This window comes from Neodiprion pinetum, chromosome 2 (assembly GCF_021155775.2).
Source record: "Neodiprion pinetum isolate iyNeoPine1 chromosome 2, iyNeoPine1.2, whole genome shotgun sequence".
Taxonomy (NCBI): Eukaryota; Metazoa; Arthropoda; class Insecta; order Hymenoptera; family Diprionidae; genus Neodiprion; species Neodiprion pinetum.
In genome coordinates, this window is record NC_060233.1 from 1,594,993 (window position 1) to 1,612,747 (window position 17,755).

The 17,755-nt window shown below is 42.6% G+C and overlaps 3 protein-coding genes across 8 annotated transcripts; 1 reads left to right on the forward strand and 2 right to left on the reverse strand.

The window, feature by feature from the left end:
- Nucleotides 1-269: 269 nt before the first annotated feature.
- On the reverse strand, nt 270-6,608 carry NUCB1 (Nucleobindin 1). Of its 4 annotated transcripts, XM_069133381.1 has the most exons (12): nt 6,436-6,607; nt 4,870-5,019; nt 4,165-4,272; nt 3,862-4,083; nt 3,619-3,724; nt 3,348-3,424; nt 3,149-3,251; nt 2,894-3,074; nt 2,656-2,812; nt 1,893-1,937; nt 1,423-1,635; nt 270-1,392 (listed from the first exon to the last, which is right to left on the reverse strand). In XM_069133381.1, the coding sequence occupies exons 2-12, from the start codon at nt 5,008-5,010 to the stop codon at nt 931-933; spliced, it is 1,815 nt and encodes a 604-aa protein (XP_068989482.1). In that variant the 5' UTR covers nt 5,011-5,019; nt 6,436-6,607; the 3' UTR covers nt 270-930. The 4 variants fall into 4 exon arrangements, with proteins under 4 accessions (XP_068989482.1, XP_046470505.1, XP_046470504.1 ...); XM_046614549.2 differs by having other exon boundaries at nt 270-1,635; nt 3,628-3,724; nt 6,436-6,608; XM_046614548.2 differs by having other exon boundaries at nt 270-1,635.
- Nucleotides 6,609-9,183: 2,575 nt separating this feature from the next.
- LOC124213333 (twisted gastrulation protein homolog 1-A) lies at nt 9,184-12,018 on the forward strand. Of its 2 annotated transcripts, none has more exons than XM_046614566.2 (4): nt 9,184-9,317; nt 10,595-10,840; nt 10,956-11,159; nt 11,280-12,018. In XM_046614566.2, the coding sequence occupies exons 2-4, from the start codon at nt 10,600-10,602 to the stop codon at nt 11,585-11,587; spliced, it is 753 nt and encodes a 250-aa protein (XP_046470522.1). In that variant the 5' UTR covers nt 9,184-9,317; nt 10,595-10,599; the 3' UTR covers nt 11,588-12,018. The 2 variants fall into 2 exon arrangements, with proteins under 2 accessions (XP_046470522.1, XP_046470521.1); XM_046614565.2 differs by lacking the exon at nt 9,184-9,317 and adding an exon at nt 9,347-9,658.
- LOC124213332 (uncharacterized) lies at nt 11,596-17,112 on the reverse strand. Of its 2 annotated transcripts, none has more exons than XM_046614563.2 (9): nt 16,945-17,112; nt 15,609-16,659; nt 15,301-15,537; nt 15,157-15,232; nt 13,998-14,441; nt 13,734-13,904; nt 13,307-13,411; nt 13,144-13,229; nt 11,596-13,020 (listed from the first exon to the last, which is right to left on the reverse strand). In XM_046614563.2, exons 2-9 carry the CDS (start codon nt 15,666-15,668, stop codon nt 12,916-12,918), a joined length of 1,284 nt encoding a protein of 427 aa, XP_046470519.1. In that variant the 5' UTR covers nt 15,669-16,659; nt 16,945-17,112; the 3' UTR covers nt 11,596-12,915. The 2 variants fall into 2 exon arrangements, with proteins under 2 accessions (XP_046470519.1, XP_046470520.1); XM_046614564.2 differs by having other exon boundaries at nt 12,910-13,020; nt 13,098-13,229.
- Between the last annotated feature and the right edge of the window lie 643 nt (nt 17,113-17,755).

Sequence of the window (17,755 nt, forward strand, 5' to 3'; positions counted from 1 at the left end):
AACATAATATGCAATATTAATAATAATAATAATAATAATAAATATAAAAGAAAATGAATAAATAAATTGCATATATATATATATTACGGTGCGTTGCATTTATTCATTTTTTCCTTACCTGTCTTCAATTTCTCTTTGACGGAAAATGTTTACTTCTCTTTAATCGCGCACATCTTCCGTCGCGGTAATAGCACTGTATATTTTTTTTCTTTCTTTCTTCTTCGATTGACAATGAATTGATCAAGGGGTAACCGTTGTTACAAATGGGATTCGAAGTACGTTTTCTTTTTATTTTTCCATTCAAAATTTTACACAATCATCATAAATCAACGAATCGTATCAGGTATGGAGGGATCATAAGCGTGTCGGTTAGATCAATCGATTAGAAAAAAATCACACATCGAATGACAATAGAAACGTAATCGCAAAACCGCGATAGCAAACAGTCATCGTCGTCGTAAAAATCATCGTAATTGTGAAAAGAAAAAAAAAATTGATAACAGTAGTAAGTTTTATCAAACAAATGCGAGCGGTGGATTAATACTGCGAAATGAAATGTATCTCTTGAGTGTTTGCACTGAAATGCGGAAGATTAGGAAACGTTGTTAAATATATATGTATATTGTATTATAGTATAATGTCACGTAACAATACAATCGCTTGACGCGATCAAAGGTTTACAAACTACAATGTATAATTAATTCCTTGTCAAATCCATCGTTCATAGTTGCAGTTGTATAAAACGTATTGATTTTAGCGGTAAATTATTTTTCCCCTCCATCGAATCGCTGAATTTTCATCAATCAATTTTGCACATGTTAAAATGCGTAAAATTAGTTGACTATAATTATACTTCCAATTATAAAATATCCGTTCCATCCTCTACTATAATCTGATTGACCTTCTTATTATTTTTCAGTTTCACCCCGATTATGAATGAGCGTTTACTGCATTCGGTACTATTTTTTGGCTATTCTCAACCAAGATTGCTGCCACTGGTTGCTGAACAGCTTCATTGTTGTTTACTTGTTTCTGCGCTATGTTGGTCTGTTGTTGATTGTTTACCAAATTTCCTGCTGCTGTGTTACCGGTATTATGAACCTGCTGATTTCCTCCTGCCGGAACCACGTTTTGTACCACTTGCTGCTGCTGCTGTTGTTGCTGTTGCTGTTGTTGTTGTTGCTGTTGTTGCTGTTGTTGTTGTTGCTGTTGTTGTTGCTGCTGCTGAATTCCTCCTTGAACTTGTTGGACATGCTGCTGCTGTTGTTGAGGAATTTGTTGCCCTTGGAATTGTTGTTGTGGCACTTGTCCTTGGAATTGCTGCTGGGGTACTTGTTGGCCCTGGAACTGTTGCTGCGGCACTGGATGTCCTTGGAACTGTTGCTGCGGCACCTGATGTCCTTGGAACTGTTGCTGCGGCACCTGATGTCCTTGGAACTGTTGCTGCGGCACTTGTCCGTGGAATTGTTGCTGTGGTACTTGTCCCTGGAACTGTTGTTGGGGCACATGTTGGCCTTGGAATTGGTGACCCTGTGGAATTTCGTTGGGATGCCCGACTCTGGCACCCAGTGGATCGATGAATCCCTGATCCGGACCTCCTTGATGTACCGGAACATGGCCGTACTGTGGTGGGAACTGGCGAAAATATAATGACGTGTTATTTTGTATTATTATTCGAATTTTAATTGTTTCAAAATCGTGCATTTCGAACTAAGGAGAGGAAGTACGTAGAACAAATACATTTTCTCAATTAACTTGAGAATCGGCTGCATATACGCAAGTTCCTTCATCAAAAAAAATTTTTGCTCCGTCTGAATTGTCACGTCGTACATCATCTCGGAAGTTTTAATTCATGCATAGATCTTCTTTTTTTTTGTTGTCAATTGACTCACCTGTTCAGGATGTCCAGGGGGATAACTATCCGGATGCGGGGGTAGCTAGCAACGTTAACAACGTATAAAAAAAAAAAAGAAGGAAAAGTGCAAAACGCTTGTTAATTAATTACATACACAAAACACAGTGCATCGTAGTGACGCGGATAAAAGGAGGAAAATAAAAACCGATAAGATAACAGTCGAGCTGGATCAAACTAAACCAAAGCGACAAGCGTGATCAAATAAGGGAAAAAAAAAAGGATATCACACGGAAACTTCACTAACAACTTGCATGCCGCTTTTTTTTTCACGCTTTTTGCTCTTTTTATATGCATTCTGAAAAATCAACTCAATTCGTAGTAACGAAACTTCACACTACAAATCAAAGGCTGGATAGTAAAAGAGACTAAATCGAATTCCATTCTACACTTTTTAGAGGTGGTTGGAAATTCTTTTTGCATCGACTGCATATGATTGCATTAACGTGAACACTAGCTTCACTATAAGGCGTCCAAATATAGAGACTGCAGCGATCTAATTCGCAAATACAGCAATACTCTTTCGCCCATGAACGCACACAATATTTTTTGATAATGATTCCAAATAACCGACAATCCCAGGGCACGAAACGTACCCAGTCACTCGAATTTTATACGTATCTACTTTAGTGCAAATTATACACAGGGAAAACAAGTTCTAAAATGCATTTTAATCAATCTACTAGAGGCGCAAACTTGATTTCTGTGATCAGTGATTGGTGGCACGGAGGATGACAACTTACTATTCCCTTTGCAATTAACTTCTGTATGTCTTCCTGTCTACGCCTCTCAAATTCCTCGTATTCCTGCTGTGAAAATATTTGCTGCTCGTCCAGACCCTGCCATCCTGCATCCTGCTGGAAATCGGGCTTCTTTGTTTGCTCAACGAATTCGTTATAGCTGAAACGGAGGTGAATTCATCCAAATATTTCAATAACTGACAATAGGCTGGAGAAAGAAAAAATGAAACCGTTTAATTACCTTATCAATCCATCTTTGTTAAGATCAGCTTCGTTGAAAACGTGTTCTCGCATCCGTTCCATTTCCTCCGCGCGTTCTCTCAAATCGTCTTCAGGAGCACCTTCGGCATACATTTTGTCAAGTTCTTTCAAGAAAAGAGCCTTAACTTCATTCTGATCCCAGACGCCATTGCCATCGAGATCTGTAAAAAAATTTCTACACTCGTTACGCGATCTTTACCGCTTGCCAGACATTCGTGTAATGTAAAATACCCACCATGGAGGTAGAAAAACGTCCTGGGATCGAAATCCTGGTTTTCCATGTGGTCCTGTTTTTCCCAGACCTCCTCCAGCTGCGGTTTGCTACCAGGGTGATGCAACTGCAAGGATCAAAAGGTGAAGTGCAAAAATTGCGAGGTGTAGATAAATCAAATAAACGATAAATTAACATGAAGGATAAAGTGTATCGTACTAACCGGTTGGTGCTTCTTATGCTTTTCCTCCTGGGAGTGAAGCTCAGCTTCGTATTTCTTCCTTTGATCTTCATCCATGCCTGCAGGGAAAAATACTTATGGTGAATCGAGGAGCGTTTCAATAAATTCCAGCGAGATACTAGCATGCGCGTAACACGAAGGACAGAAATCTACACAGGGCAAGCTTTACATCATGCGTAGCTCTACAAGAAATGCAAACGAACGAAAACAAAAGCTAATACAAAAGTGTTGCTTACTAAACAAAGCTAGTTACCAGTATTACCCTTCATCTTTATCTCTTGCTCAAACTTCTTTTGCATCTCGTATTCTTTAAATTCTTCTTTTCTCTTACGATCCGCCTCGGCTAAGTCTTGCGAGGTCTAAAAAAAAATGAGAACTCAATTTGATGCATAAATTACTCTCGATTTTTTATCCTGCGTAAATGAATATTTTCATCAATTCATAAATCATTCGAATCAATATCTGGGCTTAATCAATATTACAGAAACTTGGCTACCTTGGCGATCAATTTCTTCAGATCATCTATCTCAAATGTGTGTGGATTCGAGTGATCGAGATGCTCGGCGATTTTGAGATGGTCGGGATCGAGTCCATTCTCAATCTGATATTCTTTTATGGCCAGATGCCTGAGCCTCTCGAGCTCTTGGCGTTTCAGTTCGTCGAGTTTTGTTCTGACCTGATGATTGACGAACTCAAGTTCATGGGCAATTTTTCCGCTCTGAAATATTGTGATAATACATTGTGAAAATTCTGCAGACAAGCGGAAACACTTGAATAATAATAAATGCAATTCACTTACCCGAATATCAATTTCCTTCGCCTTCTCGAGCTTCTGCCGGAACTCTGGATCGCTCTCCAATGCCTGAACGACCTCCGTCAGGTATCTGTGATACTCCATCACATCCTCCTATGGTCAAATTACACAAAATATTTCTTGCTCGTGTGTTAGCATTCATTTTTTTCTGCACTTTCACTCGTGGAATCTTGTCAGTTTCCACTTCAAGTGAACTGGAAGTTGGCAAGTAGCTTTCTTTCTTGTTATCCACCATATTTTACACAGATTCTCAGCGATTATATGACAAAAACAATTTGTTGAAGTTTCAACTTCAGGCCCGAGATAAAAAATTCCTAGAACTCACCATCGCATGTAGTCTCACTGTTTACTACTGTTAGATAAGAAACAGAATTAAGAGCGAGATTGCAATGTTTCAAATAGTTTAGATCTTTCAAATAATTCTTTTTGCCCCTATCGTTGCATTTCACAATTGCCGGTAATTTCAAAGATAAAAAATGACAAGATAAATTAATATGTCGCTTATTGTTGTGAACACTCATAATCAGCGCATTTATCACAATGAGGACAATTTATAGACAAAAATAGATTTTTCGTTCCCGTGATTGAACTAGATTAGATATCTGTCCATGCGAGATACGATCGATATCGGTATGATTTCATTCATATATATCTGCAAGATTCAGATACATTGTACAAGAAAATATTTACCAAATCTGCCGAATCTGCAGCTTCAGTTTCTTCCTTATCCTTAGCTGCTTCCTCGCTGGCATTCTTGTTCTTCGTAACAGGAGGCGCAACTGCCGTCTGCACGATCAGCAGCCCTAGGCCCAGTACCAAAAGAGCGCGCATGGCTAGACTCTGAAAATTTTCATGCTTTTTAACCACAACTTAATGAAGTTTGTAGAAGGATTTACAGAGCTGTAAAATATTGAATATTTAATTAAAAAAACTAGCTATTTAATTAAAAGAACAGTATTGACACTGTAATTGCGGGATTTCCCGAGGCAATTATCAAGGAATTGCGAGAAAAGAAAAACACCCGTTGAGTCACTACTGTTTGAATACGATAAAAGCTCAAAGAAGACACAAACATGCAACTGAGTGAATGATCGTTGAAAATTATGATCAATCATCGAGCAACGGGTTGCGACATAGATCGAGCATTCATTGCATGTAAATTGTCGCAATTGGTCATAAAGAGAGTGATTTAAAATGATGTACAATGCGCTATAGCTTTAAACGAAATTCTGGCAGCGACCTTGAGCCTCTGATAGTAAGAAGCATTGAAATACATTTTTGTTTCCTCAGAGTTTTATTTATCTTTCACAGTAGTCGCATTATTTATCTCAGTTATTGCAATGACATGATAATTATCAACGGCGATAAGAGGATGTTGGAGTGATTCTGTTTCTACGATCATCGGAAATGAAGTAGAAAGTTGGTTTGTGACTGATAAAAATTGATTTTATCAGTGGTATATCAACGAATATTTCTACGATGAAATCTTTGTCGATTTATCGTGAAAGCTGTGTGCAGTCCGAGTCCGAGACTGACGAGCAGATAAGTTTTCCGAAGTCAACATCAGGCCGAAGTTGGTAACGATAATGTAACGAAACATCAGTGAAAAAATTATTATTCGGCAATTTTAGAACGACTTTCAAGGAGTTGGCCAAATGTGAAAAATATGATTGTATTTTATTTGTTGCGGGAAGTAACGATTTTTCCTCAACATGCATCGTTACAGTAACGTTGCTACCTTCATCCTCGTAAATCAACGCAAGCAAAATACCGATAAATTGATGGCTTAGCACCACGTAAGCGAATTCGAGTAGGCGGCGCGCAATACGAAACACCTCGGAAAAATCACGGTTAACTTTTTTTCAAGACGATGACGCCGAGATTCCAGAGTCCCGAACGATTTTCTCCTGATTATGAATTAACGCGATCTGAATTCCGATCGGATATCGCAAATAACAGTGTGAAAGTCGTCGCAGTTTACTGAAAAAGAGAAAGGCGGGGATAACTAGTTACGCTAACCGAGACAAAACTGGGATACGGACTTTGACGTCAACGATTAACGATATCTCAGAATTTCTAAAGTAATCTTCAAAGCGATTGAACAAACAGATTATTGACTGTTGTTATATTCGGGGAAACGCAAATGAGGATCAGAATCTGTCCGCGTATTTCAACTTTCTAGACAGCATAGGTTAGGATTAGCAGGTTGGGTTAGATAGCAATGCGCACTGCATGGAAGCGCCAAAAAAAACTCACCTTTCTTTGAATTTCTTATATTTTTATACAGATTGAATTCAGTCACAGAATATCCCACATCACTTTCAGAAGCACTGTGAACTCGCATCAACGAACTTGTGACGTGTATTTTGACACAGCCATTCGGCGAGCGCGGAACGGAAGCGAACGGACCTACGCGAGTGAGCGAGTAGGAGAAACTGTAGAAGAGTAAAACTGTAGATACGCGCATACGTCACGCGTAAGATACGCTACCCCCACCATCATAAATATCTCTGCACCGTCACGTGACCACGACTCGCCGCAATCCGACGTTCCGATTGAGAAATCTGGTTCATTCCGGAATCCGTCGTTCCGCTATCGCCCATTGATAAAATATCGAACCCTCTCGATCCTACTCGAATTATTATTCGAAATATTAATTGTTATGAAGGAGATAAAATTAATTCATTTTTGAAGAATTGAACTTCTCTGGCGATCTGTTGTTGAGAATATTCTGAATATTTGTATAAACAGATTAACAGACAAATCCTTGCGGCTGTTTGATACTTTGCAAAGCGCCTGTGATTAATTTTACAGAAACCGGAATTGGAATCTCCTGTCTGGCGAAGATGTGACTTCAACTTCTCAACATGCCTACATGCCGATTTTCTCATTCTTCCTATACTATCTGTTGCATTGATGTATAGGTTTAAGCATTTATTGCAATAATCGTGACTTATACATTATAGAACATTAGTGTCATAATCGAGCTGATTACACTGTACCTGCACAATTTTCTTCAGCACAGCAGTAAAGTATGTTGTGTTGCCTATAATCGGGCGTATCTCGCAACAGTGAGTGCTTCTGCAGTAAGTGCATGCGTAAACCGAGCATAGTCACAGCTGAGTAATATTTGTACAGGTTTCGTTTGAAATAAGTATTTAAAACTTAAATGGCACCTTGAATTTAAAATTTACATGTTCTCAAAGTAACCATTTACATTTATCCATTCAAATTATGTTTCTGAAAGCATTTTCCATTTTTCATTTTAAACGGATCTATTGAAGGATTTTACCCAGCAGTGAGTATGATGACTGTGAGTACTAACCAAGAGAATGAAATCAGATCTCTAAACTCCTGATCTCAGATTCTGCTGAAACTTCTAGGAGTGTTTCTTGGGCCAAAATAACGAGTTTTTGACGTGTAGTTCCTCCTATTGGGCCTTTCTTCGCTCGATTCACGATTCATTAGGCTGTCAAAAATTTACACTTCACACTTTATTGTACTATGAAATAATAATATATCCGTTTACTCTTGATCCTATAAGAACCTGTTATCGATACTTTAACACAAGATAATAGAAGCTCACATTTCAGGCCAAAATATACACTAAGTTTCGTTTAATAAAGCATTCCTCTCATTTAACTACTGATTTATAATAATCAATTTGAATTCAATCAAATAAACCTGGATGAAAATCGATCCAATGAATGGATTTACACATCAGAATGCCTGATCAGTAGGTCTCATACTCTCCTTGTAAGTATTAACTGAACAAAAAATTGAACGAGATTATTCGTTAGAAAAATGTTAGAAATAACAGGTATAAAATAATGTGAAAATTACATAATGGATTTAACACGATCATCGATTGTTTGATACGAAAGAAACTATTTTCGATTCGTGGAAAAATTCTACTCCGCGTTAACGTTGACGGATTTAAATGCAAATTGTGGTAATATGAGATGAGCAGAGAGGAGGAAAGGCTGAAATATGATGATGATGGTAAAAATAATAACAACAACAACAATAATAATAATAAGTGGAATCGCTAGCTGTGGATTTCACGGCGTAGGAATATACGCATGAATTTATGACTCCCATGCCGCACCAGGGACGTCCCGATTCCAGAGGCAACAGACCTCCCGGCAAGACCTCCTTAAGGACAACGTAGGCTGAAATTCCACGCAGATAGTCATTAGGAGAGGAAGCGATTTTTATACCTGTAAGGTACCCCCGTGCCTCCTGATGTCAGACCTATGTCGGGCCTGTGTTCTACCTTCAAACAACACCGCCTTCGACAAGTGTCTCCTTCGTCTAATTGGCCAAAGTTCTAACAGCCCCATCTCTAGTTCCCCGAATCCTTTTCTCTCTCTCTCTCTCTCTCTAGGTCTTTCGCCTTTTCCCGAAATTTCGACCACATTTTCCCGAGTTCACGTCAGGTCTGAGTGATTGTGAAAAAATGTGGCAGTCGTCTGTCGGCTAAATTCCAATAGCATGATTCGAATTAGACAATTTGATCGGACTTGGTTTACGTTCGAAAATTGTCTTCAAGTTGGGTGTGAAAAAGTGTTAAAACCAGAGTAAAGAAGCGAGCCACTTGTCGGCGGAAGCAGTTTAATGATGGTTCATTGCAGTGGGAGGTAAATGAGACGTCAGACGCCTGTCTCGACGTTGTATCTATTTGACGACGGCTAAGTAGCCTGCATCCGAAATGGACCGCGCGTTGATGTGGATGATACCGCATACATCACGTACATAACGTAAATTTGAACATTTTAAAGTTTTGTGAAAGAGGTTTTCATTTCGACGATAGGATCCAGTCGTCATCCCGGTTAATCATACTCTAACGAACGTGTAAGACGGGCTTTGAAAGTTGGAACAAGTTGAAAATCAGCGGTGACGATAGTCAAGAGTTCTTTCATACTTTCGCAAAAAAATTGGATCGGATCCTCCCGTGGCGCCGTGGCGCTACAAGCGGCCCTGGGAGAGCATATCGCGTCTCTCGCGACTCGAGGGGAAGAGAAAGAGAGAGAATACCGAGGTGGAGAGAGAGAGAGAGGAGCGTCGTTGTCCCCCCGACGACCTGGCGGCAGTTCGAAACTCAGAACGGACACGCAGCCGCTCCTGGGGGGCCGCAGGTAAGACAAAAAGGCTGAAAAAAGGGAGAACCAGTCTCGAACGGAGTTCGTGGGAGCCACCGAGAGACACACCAGACAGAGTCTCTACTGCCCGCGAGGACTGAACGTTCGAACTGCCGCGTATCGCGTTCGTCTTTTACGCGTTTGATCCGCATCTCGATAGACGAACGCGTTTTACCCGCAACGCGAGTTGCATGAGTTAAAAAAAGTCGGCGATCATTCGCCTGATACCGGAGGCTCCGAAACCGCCACCGCGCAGTGTTATGACGCTAGGTGAGAAGTGCGAGTTTAAAAAGTGATCCGCGCCTTCCCGCAACTCGATATCCGTCGACGTTAAAACGGTGAGTAAAAGATACGCGGTGCCCGTTAAATTTGGCTCTTCTGCGTCTCAGCCGCGCGTTTCACCGTCCGAATTGCGCACTTGACCGTTTGAACTTTGAATGACCAATCCGCGAGATGAGACGAGCTGGAAGAATCGAGGAAAAGGCTGCGTGAGGTGCTTGACTGGTTTTACGTATTCTCCAGGTGTCCGTGCTTAGCGTCGTGGTGCATAAATGTGTTCCACGGTGCGCGGAGCTTTCGCAAACGATTCCGGATAACGAATTACGGATGGATATAAATGCACCGACCCTCGCGCTTCGGCAAAATCTATTCCCAGCTATGCGGGAGCCTGTGTTTTCATACATCGGCGAAATGACCGGAATTAAAGATATCCGGTTCGCCCCGTTGCAATATCGGGATTGATTTGGATTTTATAGTCAACGCGAACGCGACGCGGTTTCACGACGCATGTGAAACGGGGAACGGTTTGACTTGCTCTTGGTGAAAATATTCTATTCCCCGCAATGGCGCTCGTCCAGGGTTTATATACGTATGTATATGCGAGTTATTATACCGCCTCGGGGCATATAACGAGTTGAGATCAAGGCGGGGCTCTCTCGCTACTGGCCTGTCTCTCCATGCCCGATGCTGACAAACATACATCCACTCGACCAGGTACACGTGTACGTCGAGTGTCCACCAGCCTCGCTCACATGCTAAGAAATGGCTTGATGTGTACGTGCATGAACGGACCTTTCGACGCGGACACCACAACCGTAATCGAAAGAAATCTCATCTCTGTAACGCGGCGCGACCATTCGATGCAGTTATAGATATTTGTTGTGCAACCGGCAATATCGCGCCTCTGACGTGTCCGTTACTGGACCTTCGATCGTTCCAATCCGCGTGATCCAGGGTATCCGATTTTCGTTAAGAGGAAACCGATTTTCTTCCAGGAACGATGATGGGGCAGTGGTGGAAGCCCGTTATGCTGGGCTGGGGCTTGTCGACGATCCTGTTCCTTCTGGTCCTTCAAAACTCGGTGAAAACATCGTTGGCCTGTAACGAGGCGATCTGCGCCAGCGTTGTCAGCAAGTGTATGCTGACCCAGAGCTGCAAGTGTGACCTGGTGACCTGCACCTGCTGCAAGGAGTGTTTCAGCTGCCTCAGCTATCTCTACGACGAGTGCTGTTCGTGCGTCGGTGAGTACGATCATTTACGGAAAGTAAGAGGGTCGAAAGTGCGGATATATATGCTTATTTTCTCTGACGTTTTAGTTATTTATACCTGCGAGGCATTTTCCCCTCTGTGTTTCAGACCTTTGTCCAAAGCCGAATATCACCGTAAATCCACTAAGCGCAAAGTCCCATGTTGAAGAATTCGCCGAACCGGTACCTGGACTTTTCCAGGCTTTAACGTCCGAGACGGATACCCTTAGACGATGGCTGACCTTCACCTTTCCCGTCGACTTCGATATCTCTACTTACAATCCGAAGAACGAAAAGGAAGACTATCACATGCGTGAGTCATTGTATCTCTTTGCCCCAAGGATTTTCCTATTCCTCGACGAAAATTTCCGAAGGTTGTTGTACTCGCCAACTCTTTAAATTATTTTTCTTTGTTTTCTCTTTGTCTTTGCAGAAACCGTTGAGCAGGAGGTCCAGCCCATCAAGACGAACGTGGTGACCTTGAATTGCACCGTCGCGTTCATGGCTCAGTGCAACTCCTGGCACAAGTGCAAGGCATCCTGTCAGAGCATGGGGGCAACCAGTTACAGATGGTTCCACGATGGGTGCTGCGAATGCGTCGGCGACACCTGCATCAATTACGGTATCAACGAGTCGAGGTGCGAGGGCTGTTCCCAGACCTCCGAGCTTAGGGATGATCTCAAGAATCAGTACGACGACTACGGTCAGGACGACGACGAATTATTGGACGAAGATTTTTGATGCCGATGGTTGGATTCAAGTCTGCGAGCGAGACGGTTCGACAAGATGCGCTGGATCGTACGTCTGCGAAACGTTGAGTAAATTTGTTCAAAAATTACACGTGCAAAGTGACACGGATACGCGAATTTTTTATTACGAAATATTGATGTCTGCCGCAAGTAGGTGGGAACGAATTCGTAGATTCCAATCTTTTGAGATTACTGTTAAATGGTTTGGAATTTCGAAACCCTTTCAGCCTAGTGGGTGGATTTATATTACGGTGTATTTCTTGTATATCGTTTTTTTTAACGGTCTTTTAAAGCAGTTTCACGACGAAACTGATGATAATTTACCTATACGTTATTTCTAAGAATATCTAGAATGTCTAGAATAATTTTATCAGATACCTATCATTGTACTGTGCCATATGAATAAAATTACGTATAAGCAGATTCTACTGTATTCTGTTGCCGAATGTATTTTTCTTCAACAGCTAGCAAAGATACGGATTAATCAATCGACACAATTACCGTTTAAGGATACTTCAATTTTTTTTTCTCGTAGAGGTATGTGTTATACGTTGTATAATAGTTTGTGATTCACGGATACAAGGTGAAAAATTGGTTCAAGATATGATTCACGTATTCATTTTCCTGTCAAAAAATAAAAATGAAAAAGAAATAGGTTACACCTATTCGAAGGTCCAATACACATATATTATCATTTTGTACCGATAAGGCTTGATCAGAATTTACCATTACGTCTATCAAACATATTAAAAAACGTACACGCAGGAGATCTTGGATTTAAACGGATGTATAAAACTTTTTCGACTAAAATATAAAACATCTAAACGAGCATTTTCATGATTTCAAATCAACGCAGTGGTCGCCAGAATAGCTGGTATCAGCTCCAGAGTACGATTTGAAATAATTAGTGATTTTAGCATGTCGAAGCGACTTGTTATTACGAAAATGTTAGCGATTCATAAGTGAAGTATAGGAAACGGAAGGATTTTCGAAACTAGAGTTCACAACTATAACTCTATGTAATTCACACCAGCGATAATTATTTTGACAAACATTTTCTGCTCTGCAGCGAATGGTTTTCACTTCGAGGGAGGCAAGATTAATATAGGTACGGGTAGTAAAAATTTTAACTCTTACGTAGGTGTATAAACAAGAACAGCGAGGGGATCGATCCTCCCGTTTTTAAAACGGGTAACTAACGCGTTAGGCTATAGATGTATACAATCTGTACATTGTACAACATTCCTTCAACCGGCGAAGGACGACTTGGTCATAATTAAAAAGAGATTGTTCAAACGATATGTTGTAAATATATCTCGTTCATGTCGGAGGATCTTTATCGGTTCGTTCGCTGTTTTCAGGGAGCTTGATGAAGGGCAGGTCGCCTCCGCTCCACATTGAGTATAACTGGGACCGTGAGGATTCCTGAAAAAATTACATTTTAATATTCGCTATTCAAATGGCGGGTGCAGATCCTGCAACGGAGGAGTCTTCCTCTTCACCGTATACACTGCGGTAGGTTTTCTCGTTAAGTTATCATTTTTATACCCCTCCGACGACGCCACCCTCCGAACCAGATCGGCACGAGTCCGTCGACGAGCTGCTTTTCCTCGAGGCCAGCACCTCGCTCATCCCTGAAACGGTGGATACAAACGTTGGTCAATATTCTCGCAGAATGATGCCGAAAATTAGCGGAATTGATCATACATACCTGCATCTGATTCCCTCTGGCCGATTCCACTCTGATCACTCTGCGAGTGGATGCTGTCCTTGCTATCTCTGTGACCACTTCCGCTGGTTCCACTCTGTTCTGAAACTTTGAGTAAAAACGAAATAAGACCAGTTCATAGTTTGGGAATGATAAGTGCAGAATAATAATCCGATTTTTTATCTTCTCGAATGCGGTTGCATTGTGACAATTTTAACGTCATAACGTCATCAAGTCTAATTACAGTTCTTAATTCATGTCCTGAGAAGTCTCTGCACGATGGTATTCACAAAATGTTTGCGAAACTTGAGCAGGGCTCTGCGTAACGTTTAAATGTTACAAGGTTGGCAGAAGAGTGAGTACTTTTCTCACCGTTGCGCAAGTGGACAAAACATTCCAACAATCGGCGCCGTGAAAAGAGCACACTCACCGGAATGGTCCGAGTGGTCGCCAGCGTCTCGTGGCCAGTACCTCAAACTCGATCGATTATCGAGCCAGGCGGTGCTAGAACAGTCGCTGTTTCTATCGAAGCTACACGTTGTCAGAGTGACATCTGGAATATGCTGATTCGGATGATACAGCTGGGCCGATGGCCGGATACCTGGACAATAACGATGTTGTAACTAGTCCTCCTCAAAAGCGTCTTCCTCCTATTCTTCCTGCGACTAAAGGGATTGACTCCACTTGACCTTACCCGGTTTGCACGAGAGTAGCTGAATGGCCTCCCGGAGTCCATCCTGACTGGCCATGGTCGATGATTTCCAGGACGAGTCGGGGGTGACGGCTCGACTTCGTTCCTGACTGGAAGGCACCTTCAGCTTGGTCCTGGCGTTGTTCTGATGGGCGGTGGGCGCCTCGAGGAAGTCGGATACGTGGCGACAGTCCCAAGGCATGGACCACCGTCTGGTTGCGTTCTCGACCGTAGATCCCGACATCTCGGCGGCGGCGGTTTCCGACCATCGCCTCTGAACCTGCAGAGGAAAGAGCGGATAAGGCAGACGCGATCGCTGCCCCTGCTGCTGACCGCCGGACGAAGAGCCCCCCGAAGGACTGTACAGCCTCTCGAAACATCGCTGCAAAGCTGCCACCTCGCACTCTGACCTTCCGGTTCGAGAACAGGAACACTCTGCCATTCCACCTGCCAAAAGCAAGAGAGCCGTTCATAGCCACGCCGCTAAGTCTCCCAGGTAGCACACTGTTGGATGTTAGTTGACTTAATATCGACAAAAAATCTCAGTCAACTATTTCAAGTCAACTGGGAGTAGGGATATTATGAGCCGATCTTTCACTGTACACTGACTAAGAGTGCCCAAGTGTCCTCTGAAATGTCACGGTAAAGGCAACACCCGACGTCAACTATTATTTGGTTTTCAGTTGACTGTCAGCAGTCAACACAAAAAGGCGATAATTTGCAAATTGGCTAATTTCGTGGACTAATAGTCAGCTTTCATCAAGTACGAGATAACGATTAGTCAGTCTAACTGCCACCAGACGTTGACGTTCATTCGGCACATTAATGCGCTCGCAGAAACAATCATTTGTCTAAAAAATATCAAAACTTTTCACTTGACTTTCCAGTGGTAACTGGAATAAAGTAACAACGGGTTGTCTAGTCGGATCGCCTTATAGTAGGCATTTCAGAGGACATTCGTAAACTTGAAGTATACCGCATGTCAACTTTAAGTCCACTTTTTTGACGATATATAGCCATTAAAAAATAGCCGACCTTTTGTCTATTTTTTATCAACATTGCGTCGAAATTTTTTTAATTCCATTTTTTGTAGTCGAATGATGGTCAGCCTCTGAATGAGTGTGCTACCTGGGATTTGTGTCACCCTATCTTGTCAACGCACCTAGGCACTCGCAGCAGGCGAGGCAGAACTGATACTGTAGGTTGATGAAGGTCAGTAAATTGTCGCAGAGGATATCCTGAAACGATAGATGATGACGGTGAGGGGTAATGGGCATTGTTTGCGCGCTGGTCCTCGTCTACTAACTTGGGAGTCGACCGTTCCACCTTCAGCCTCTCCAAGTGCCGCCATCACGTGGCTGACATGGTTCTTCACGGTGTTACTGGCGACGTTGGTAGCCCGAGTAAGCTCTTCCCATCCGGCGAGACACTGTCCAGTCAATTTGCACCTTGCTGCCAACGCGTCGTGGCCTTCGTGAGTCGACAGGAGGTCCTGCAGGGAATGCGCGAGCTTCGTACCGGCGGTGCAGAGTCCGTTCAGCGTCTGGAGGTCCAGGAATGATGAGTGAAAAAGACGACATAGAGTGCCGTGAAGCATCCCGGCAATCAACTCACCTGAAGGTAGGCCAGCCAGCTGCTCAGGCACTCGCGGATCTCCGCACCTTCTTCTGCCATGATTCGAATTTGGAATTTATCTTTCCAACAATCGCGATCATACACCAAAATCTCGGTATTTCGTGTAACTGATTAATTCGTGTAACTATTTCACGGGCTGCACGTGACCCTCTTTCCCAATTCACCCTGTAATCTGCAAGCTCGTACTTCACCTAAGTGAAGCATGTCCTTGATGTACTTGACATTGCGAAATTATCACTTCCGGCGAACATTACAAGTGATTTATGACCAAGTAGCTAGTAATGGATTTCGACCTGAAATAGGTTTCGGACTATGCGGTTGTGGGTTTGACGGTAAAACTTAGGTCAGTCGCAATTTATACTCTTTTGTAAACGAATTTTACGTTATTATCGGAGCGAAGGATCTACGAGGTTTTCCGGTACTTTGCCTTGCAGTCACTATAGCGTATATATACGCGAGGATCAAAATATCCCGCCACTGGAATGGAATGCGAATCGCTGTTGAGGGAAATATGCTTTAGTCGTTTTTCCCGCGGTGTTGAGTATCGACGATGAGGTCTTTCAAATTCTTCCAAACCATTACCGAGATGGACTGCAAGTGGATTCTTGAGTGATACGCAATCCAAACATATCCGAGTCGAGTACACTGAAGAGAAAAGAAGCAGCGATCTCGCCAGACCGAATATCCGCACTCACTTGGTCAAGCATCGTGCCTTCCAAATCCAATGCCTGTTCGAATTGCGTTGCTACAGCTAAACCGCGATATTGACGTAAAAGCTACAGAGCGACCGGCGCCATGTTGAGCTCCAAACGTGCCCAGCTCGTCGGTACTGAAACTCTGCTTGTCTGTGTAGGTACGGAAGCATTGTATCCGTGGAATACCGAGGTAGAATAAACACCGAGATACCCAACCTGGTGCGCAACGTTTCTATCACGCCTGCGCTCGATCGCTCCTTCTCTGCGCTGACTATCAGAGCCAAGCCTCAACGTAGAGACGTAACGACGACGGAACGCCTGCGCTCTTCGTTTAACTGTAAGCGGAGAAGAACAGTGACGGTTGAATGGAAGCAAACGTCTCTGGAACACTCTTTTGCTCATGTGGTATAATTTTTGTTTATTACATTTCAAAATCCTTCTTGTAATAAAGAAGAATTGACCAAGAGTTTAGGAGAAAGCATTACCGGGAGTTAAAATTGAGTGGACCGTAATCTTGACTGGGTTTCTTATGTCATGTTACATTCAATTTCCATCAGTATACATATAGTGGCGGTAAGAGTTCTCTTCAACAAGATCGCGCAATACCGATATTTGCTTACCAATCGAAAGGTTTCCCCGGGTACCCCCGATCTGGTTACAGTCTCTCCTCCCCGCTAACGAACCTTGCTGCGCACCAGGTGAAAGGGGCACCAACAGAGCGTGACGTAATCGGGGAAAAAAAGGCTCGCATGTGTGCCTGTCCTCGTGTAGATTGTAAACTCACAAACACAGTGAGAGGCACGAGCGTGCGTGAGAGAAAGACACAGACGTCGACGCAAGGTGCGAATGTTCCAGCTGTGTGTCTGTAACGCAACTTAACGGTACAACCGATCGTTGCCAGCTCTAACCGATTCCTGTCAAGCTACTTGGGACCAAGTAACTTCTGTTCCAACTATCCGTATGCCGATGCTGATGCCGATGTCGATGGTTCGAAGAGACCTTGACTTTACTGACCCTGAAGACCACCGCCGGCGACGTCGGTATGGTCAGTATGGAGTAATCCATACTTGATGTATGCTGAGTATGGAGTTTCCATACCTGGGAAAAGTAGCGAAAGACTTCTACAGATTTGACGTTATCGGTAGGCGAAGACCCGAATGGAATCAAATTAGAAACTTTCCAAGATTATTATCGAGTCAGTTAGCTTCGTTACCTCGAGCTTTCTGTGTATCTATGTCTATAAAATACTTTACCCACTTGCATTGCATACAAAATTGATTTCTTTTTTTTTTTTTTGAGAGAGAGAATTATCCATTCATCCCAGCATCGTCTCGCGCTGCGGTATGAACATTTTTTTCATTTTACAGAGGTTGAAAACTCATGTCTTTGATTGATAATGGTATCTAGATTGATTGACACAACGATCCTTCA

Bases quoted from the DNA above. Each gene is read 5' to 3' on its own strand.
- NUCB1 (XM_046614548.2), bottom strand. From the start codon at position 5,010: ATGCGCGCTCTTTTGGTACTGGGCCTAGGGCTGCTGATCGTGCAGACG. The intron at 4,084-4,164 runs GTAAGTGAATTG...ACAATATTTCAG, and splicing joins CGAAGGAAATTGATATTCGG to AGCGGAAAAATTGCCCATGA. The intron at 3,075-3,148 runs GTGGGTATTTTA...ATTTTTTTACAG, and splicing joins GACGTTTTTCTACCTCCATG to ATCTCGATGGCAATGGCGTC.
- LOC124213332 (XM_046614563.2), bottom strand. From the start codon at position 15,668: ATGGCAGAAGAAGGTGCGGAGATCCGCGAGTGCCTGAGCAGCTGGCTG. The intron at 15,538-15,608 runs GTGAGTTGATTG...CTGGACCTCCAG, and splicing joins GCTGGCTGGCCTACCTTCAG to ACGCTGAACGGACTCTGCAC. The intron at 13,021-13,143 runs GTATAAAAATGA...TAATTTTTTCAG, and splicing joins AGGGTGGCGTCGTCGGAGGG to GAATCCTCACGGTCCCAGTT.
- LOC124213333 (XM_046614566.2), top strand. From the start codon at position 10,600: ATGATGGGGCAGTGGTGGAAGCCCGTTATGCTGGGCTGGGGCTTGTCG. The intron at 10,841-10,955 runs GTGAGTACGATC...TCTGTGTTTCAG, and splicing joins CGAGTGCTGTTCGTGCGTCG to ACCTTTGTCCAAAGCCGAAT. The intron at 11,160-11,279 runs GTGAGTCATTGT...TTGTCTTTGCAG, and splicing joins AAAGGAAGACTATCACATGC to AAACCGTTGAGCAGGAGGTC.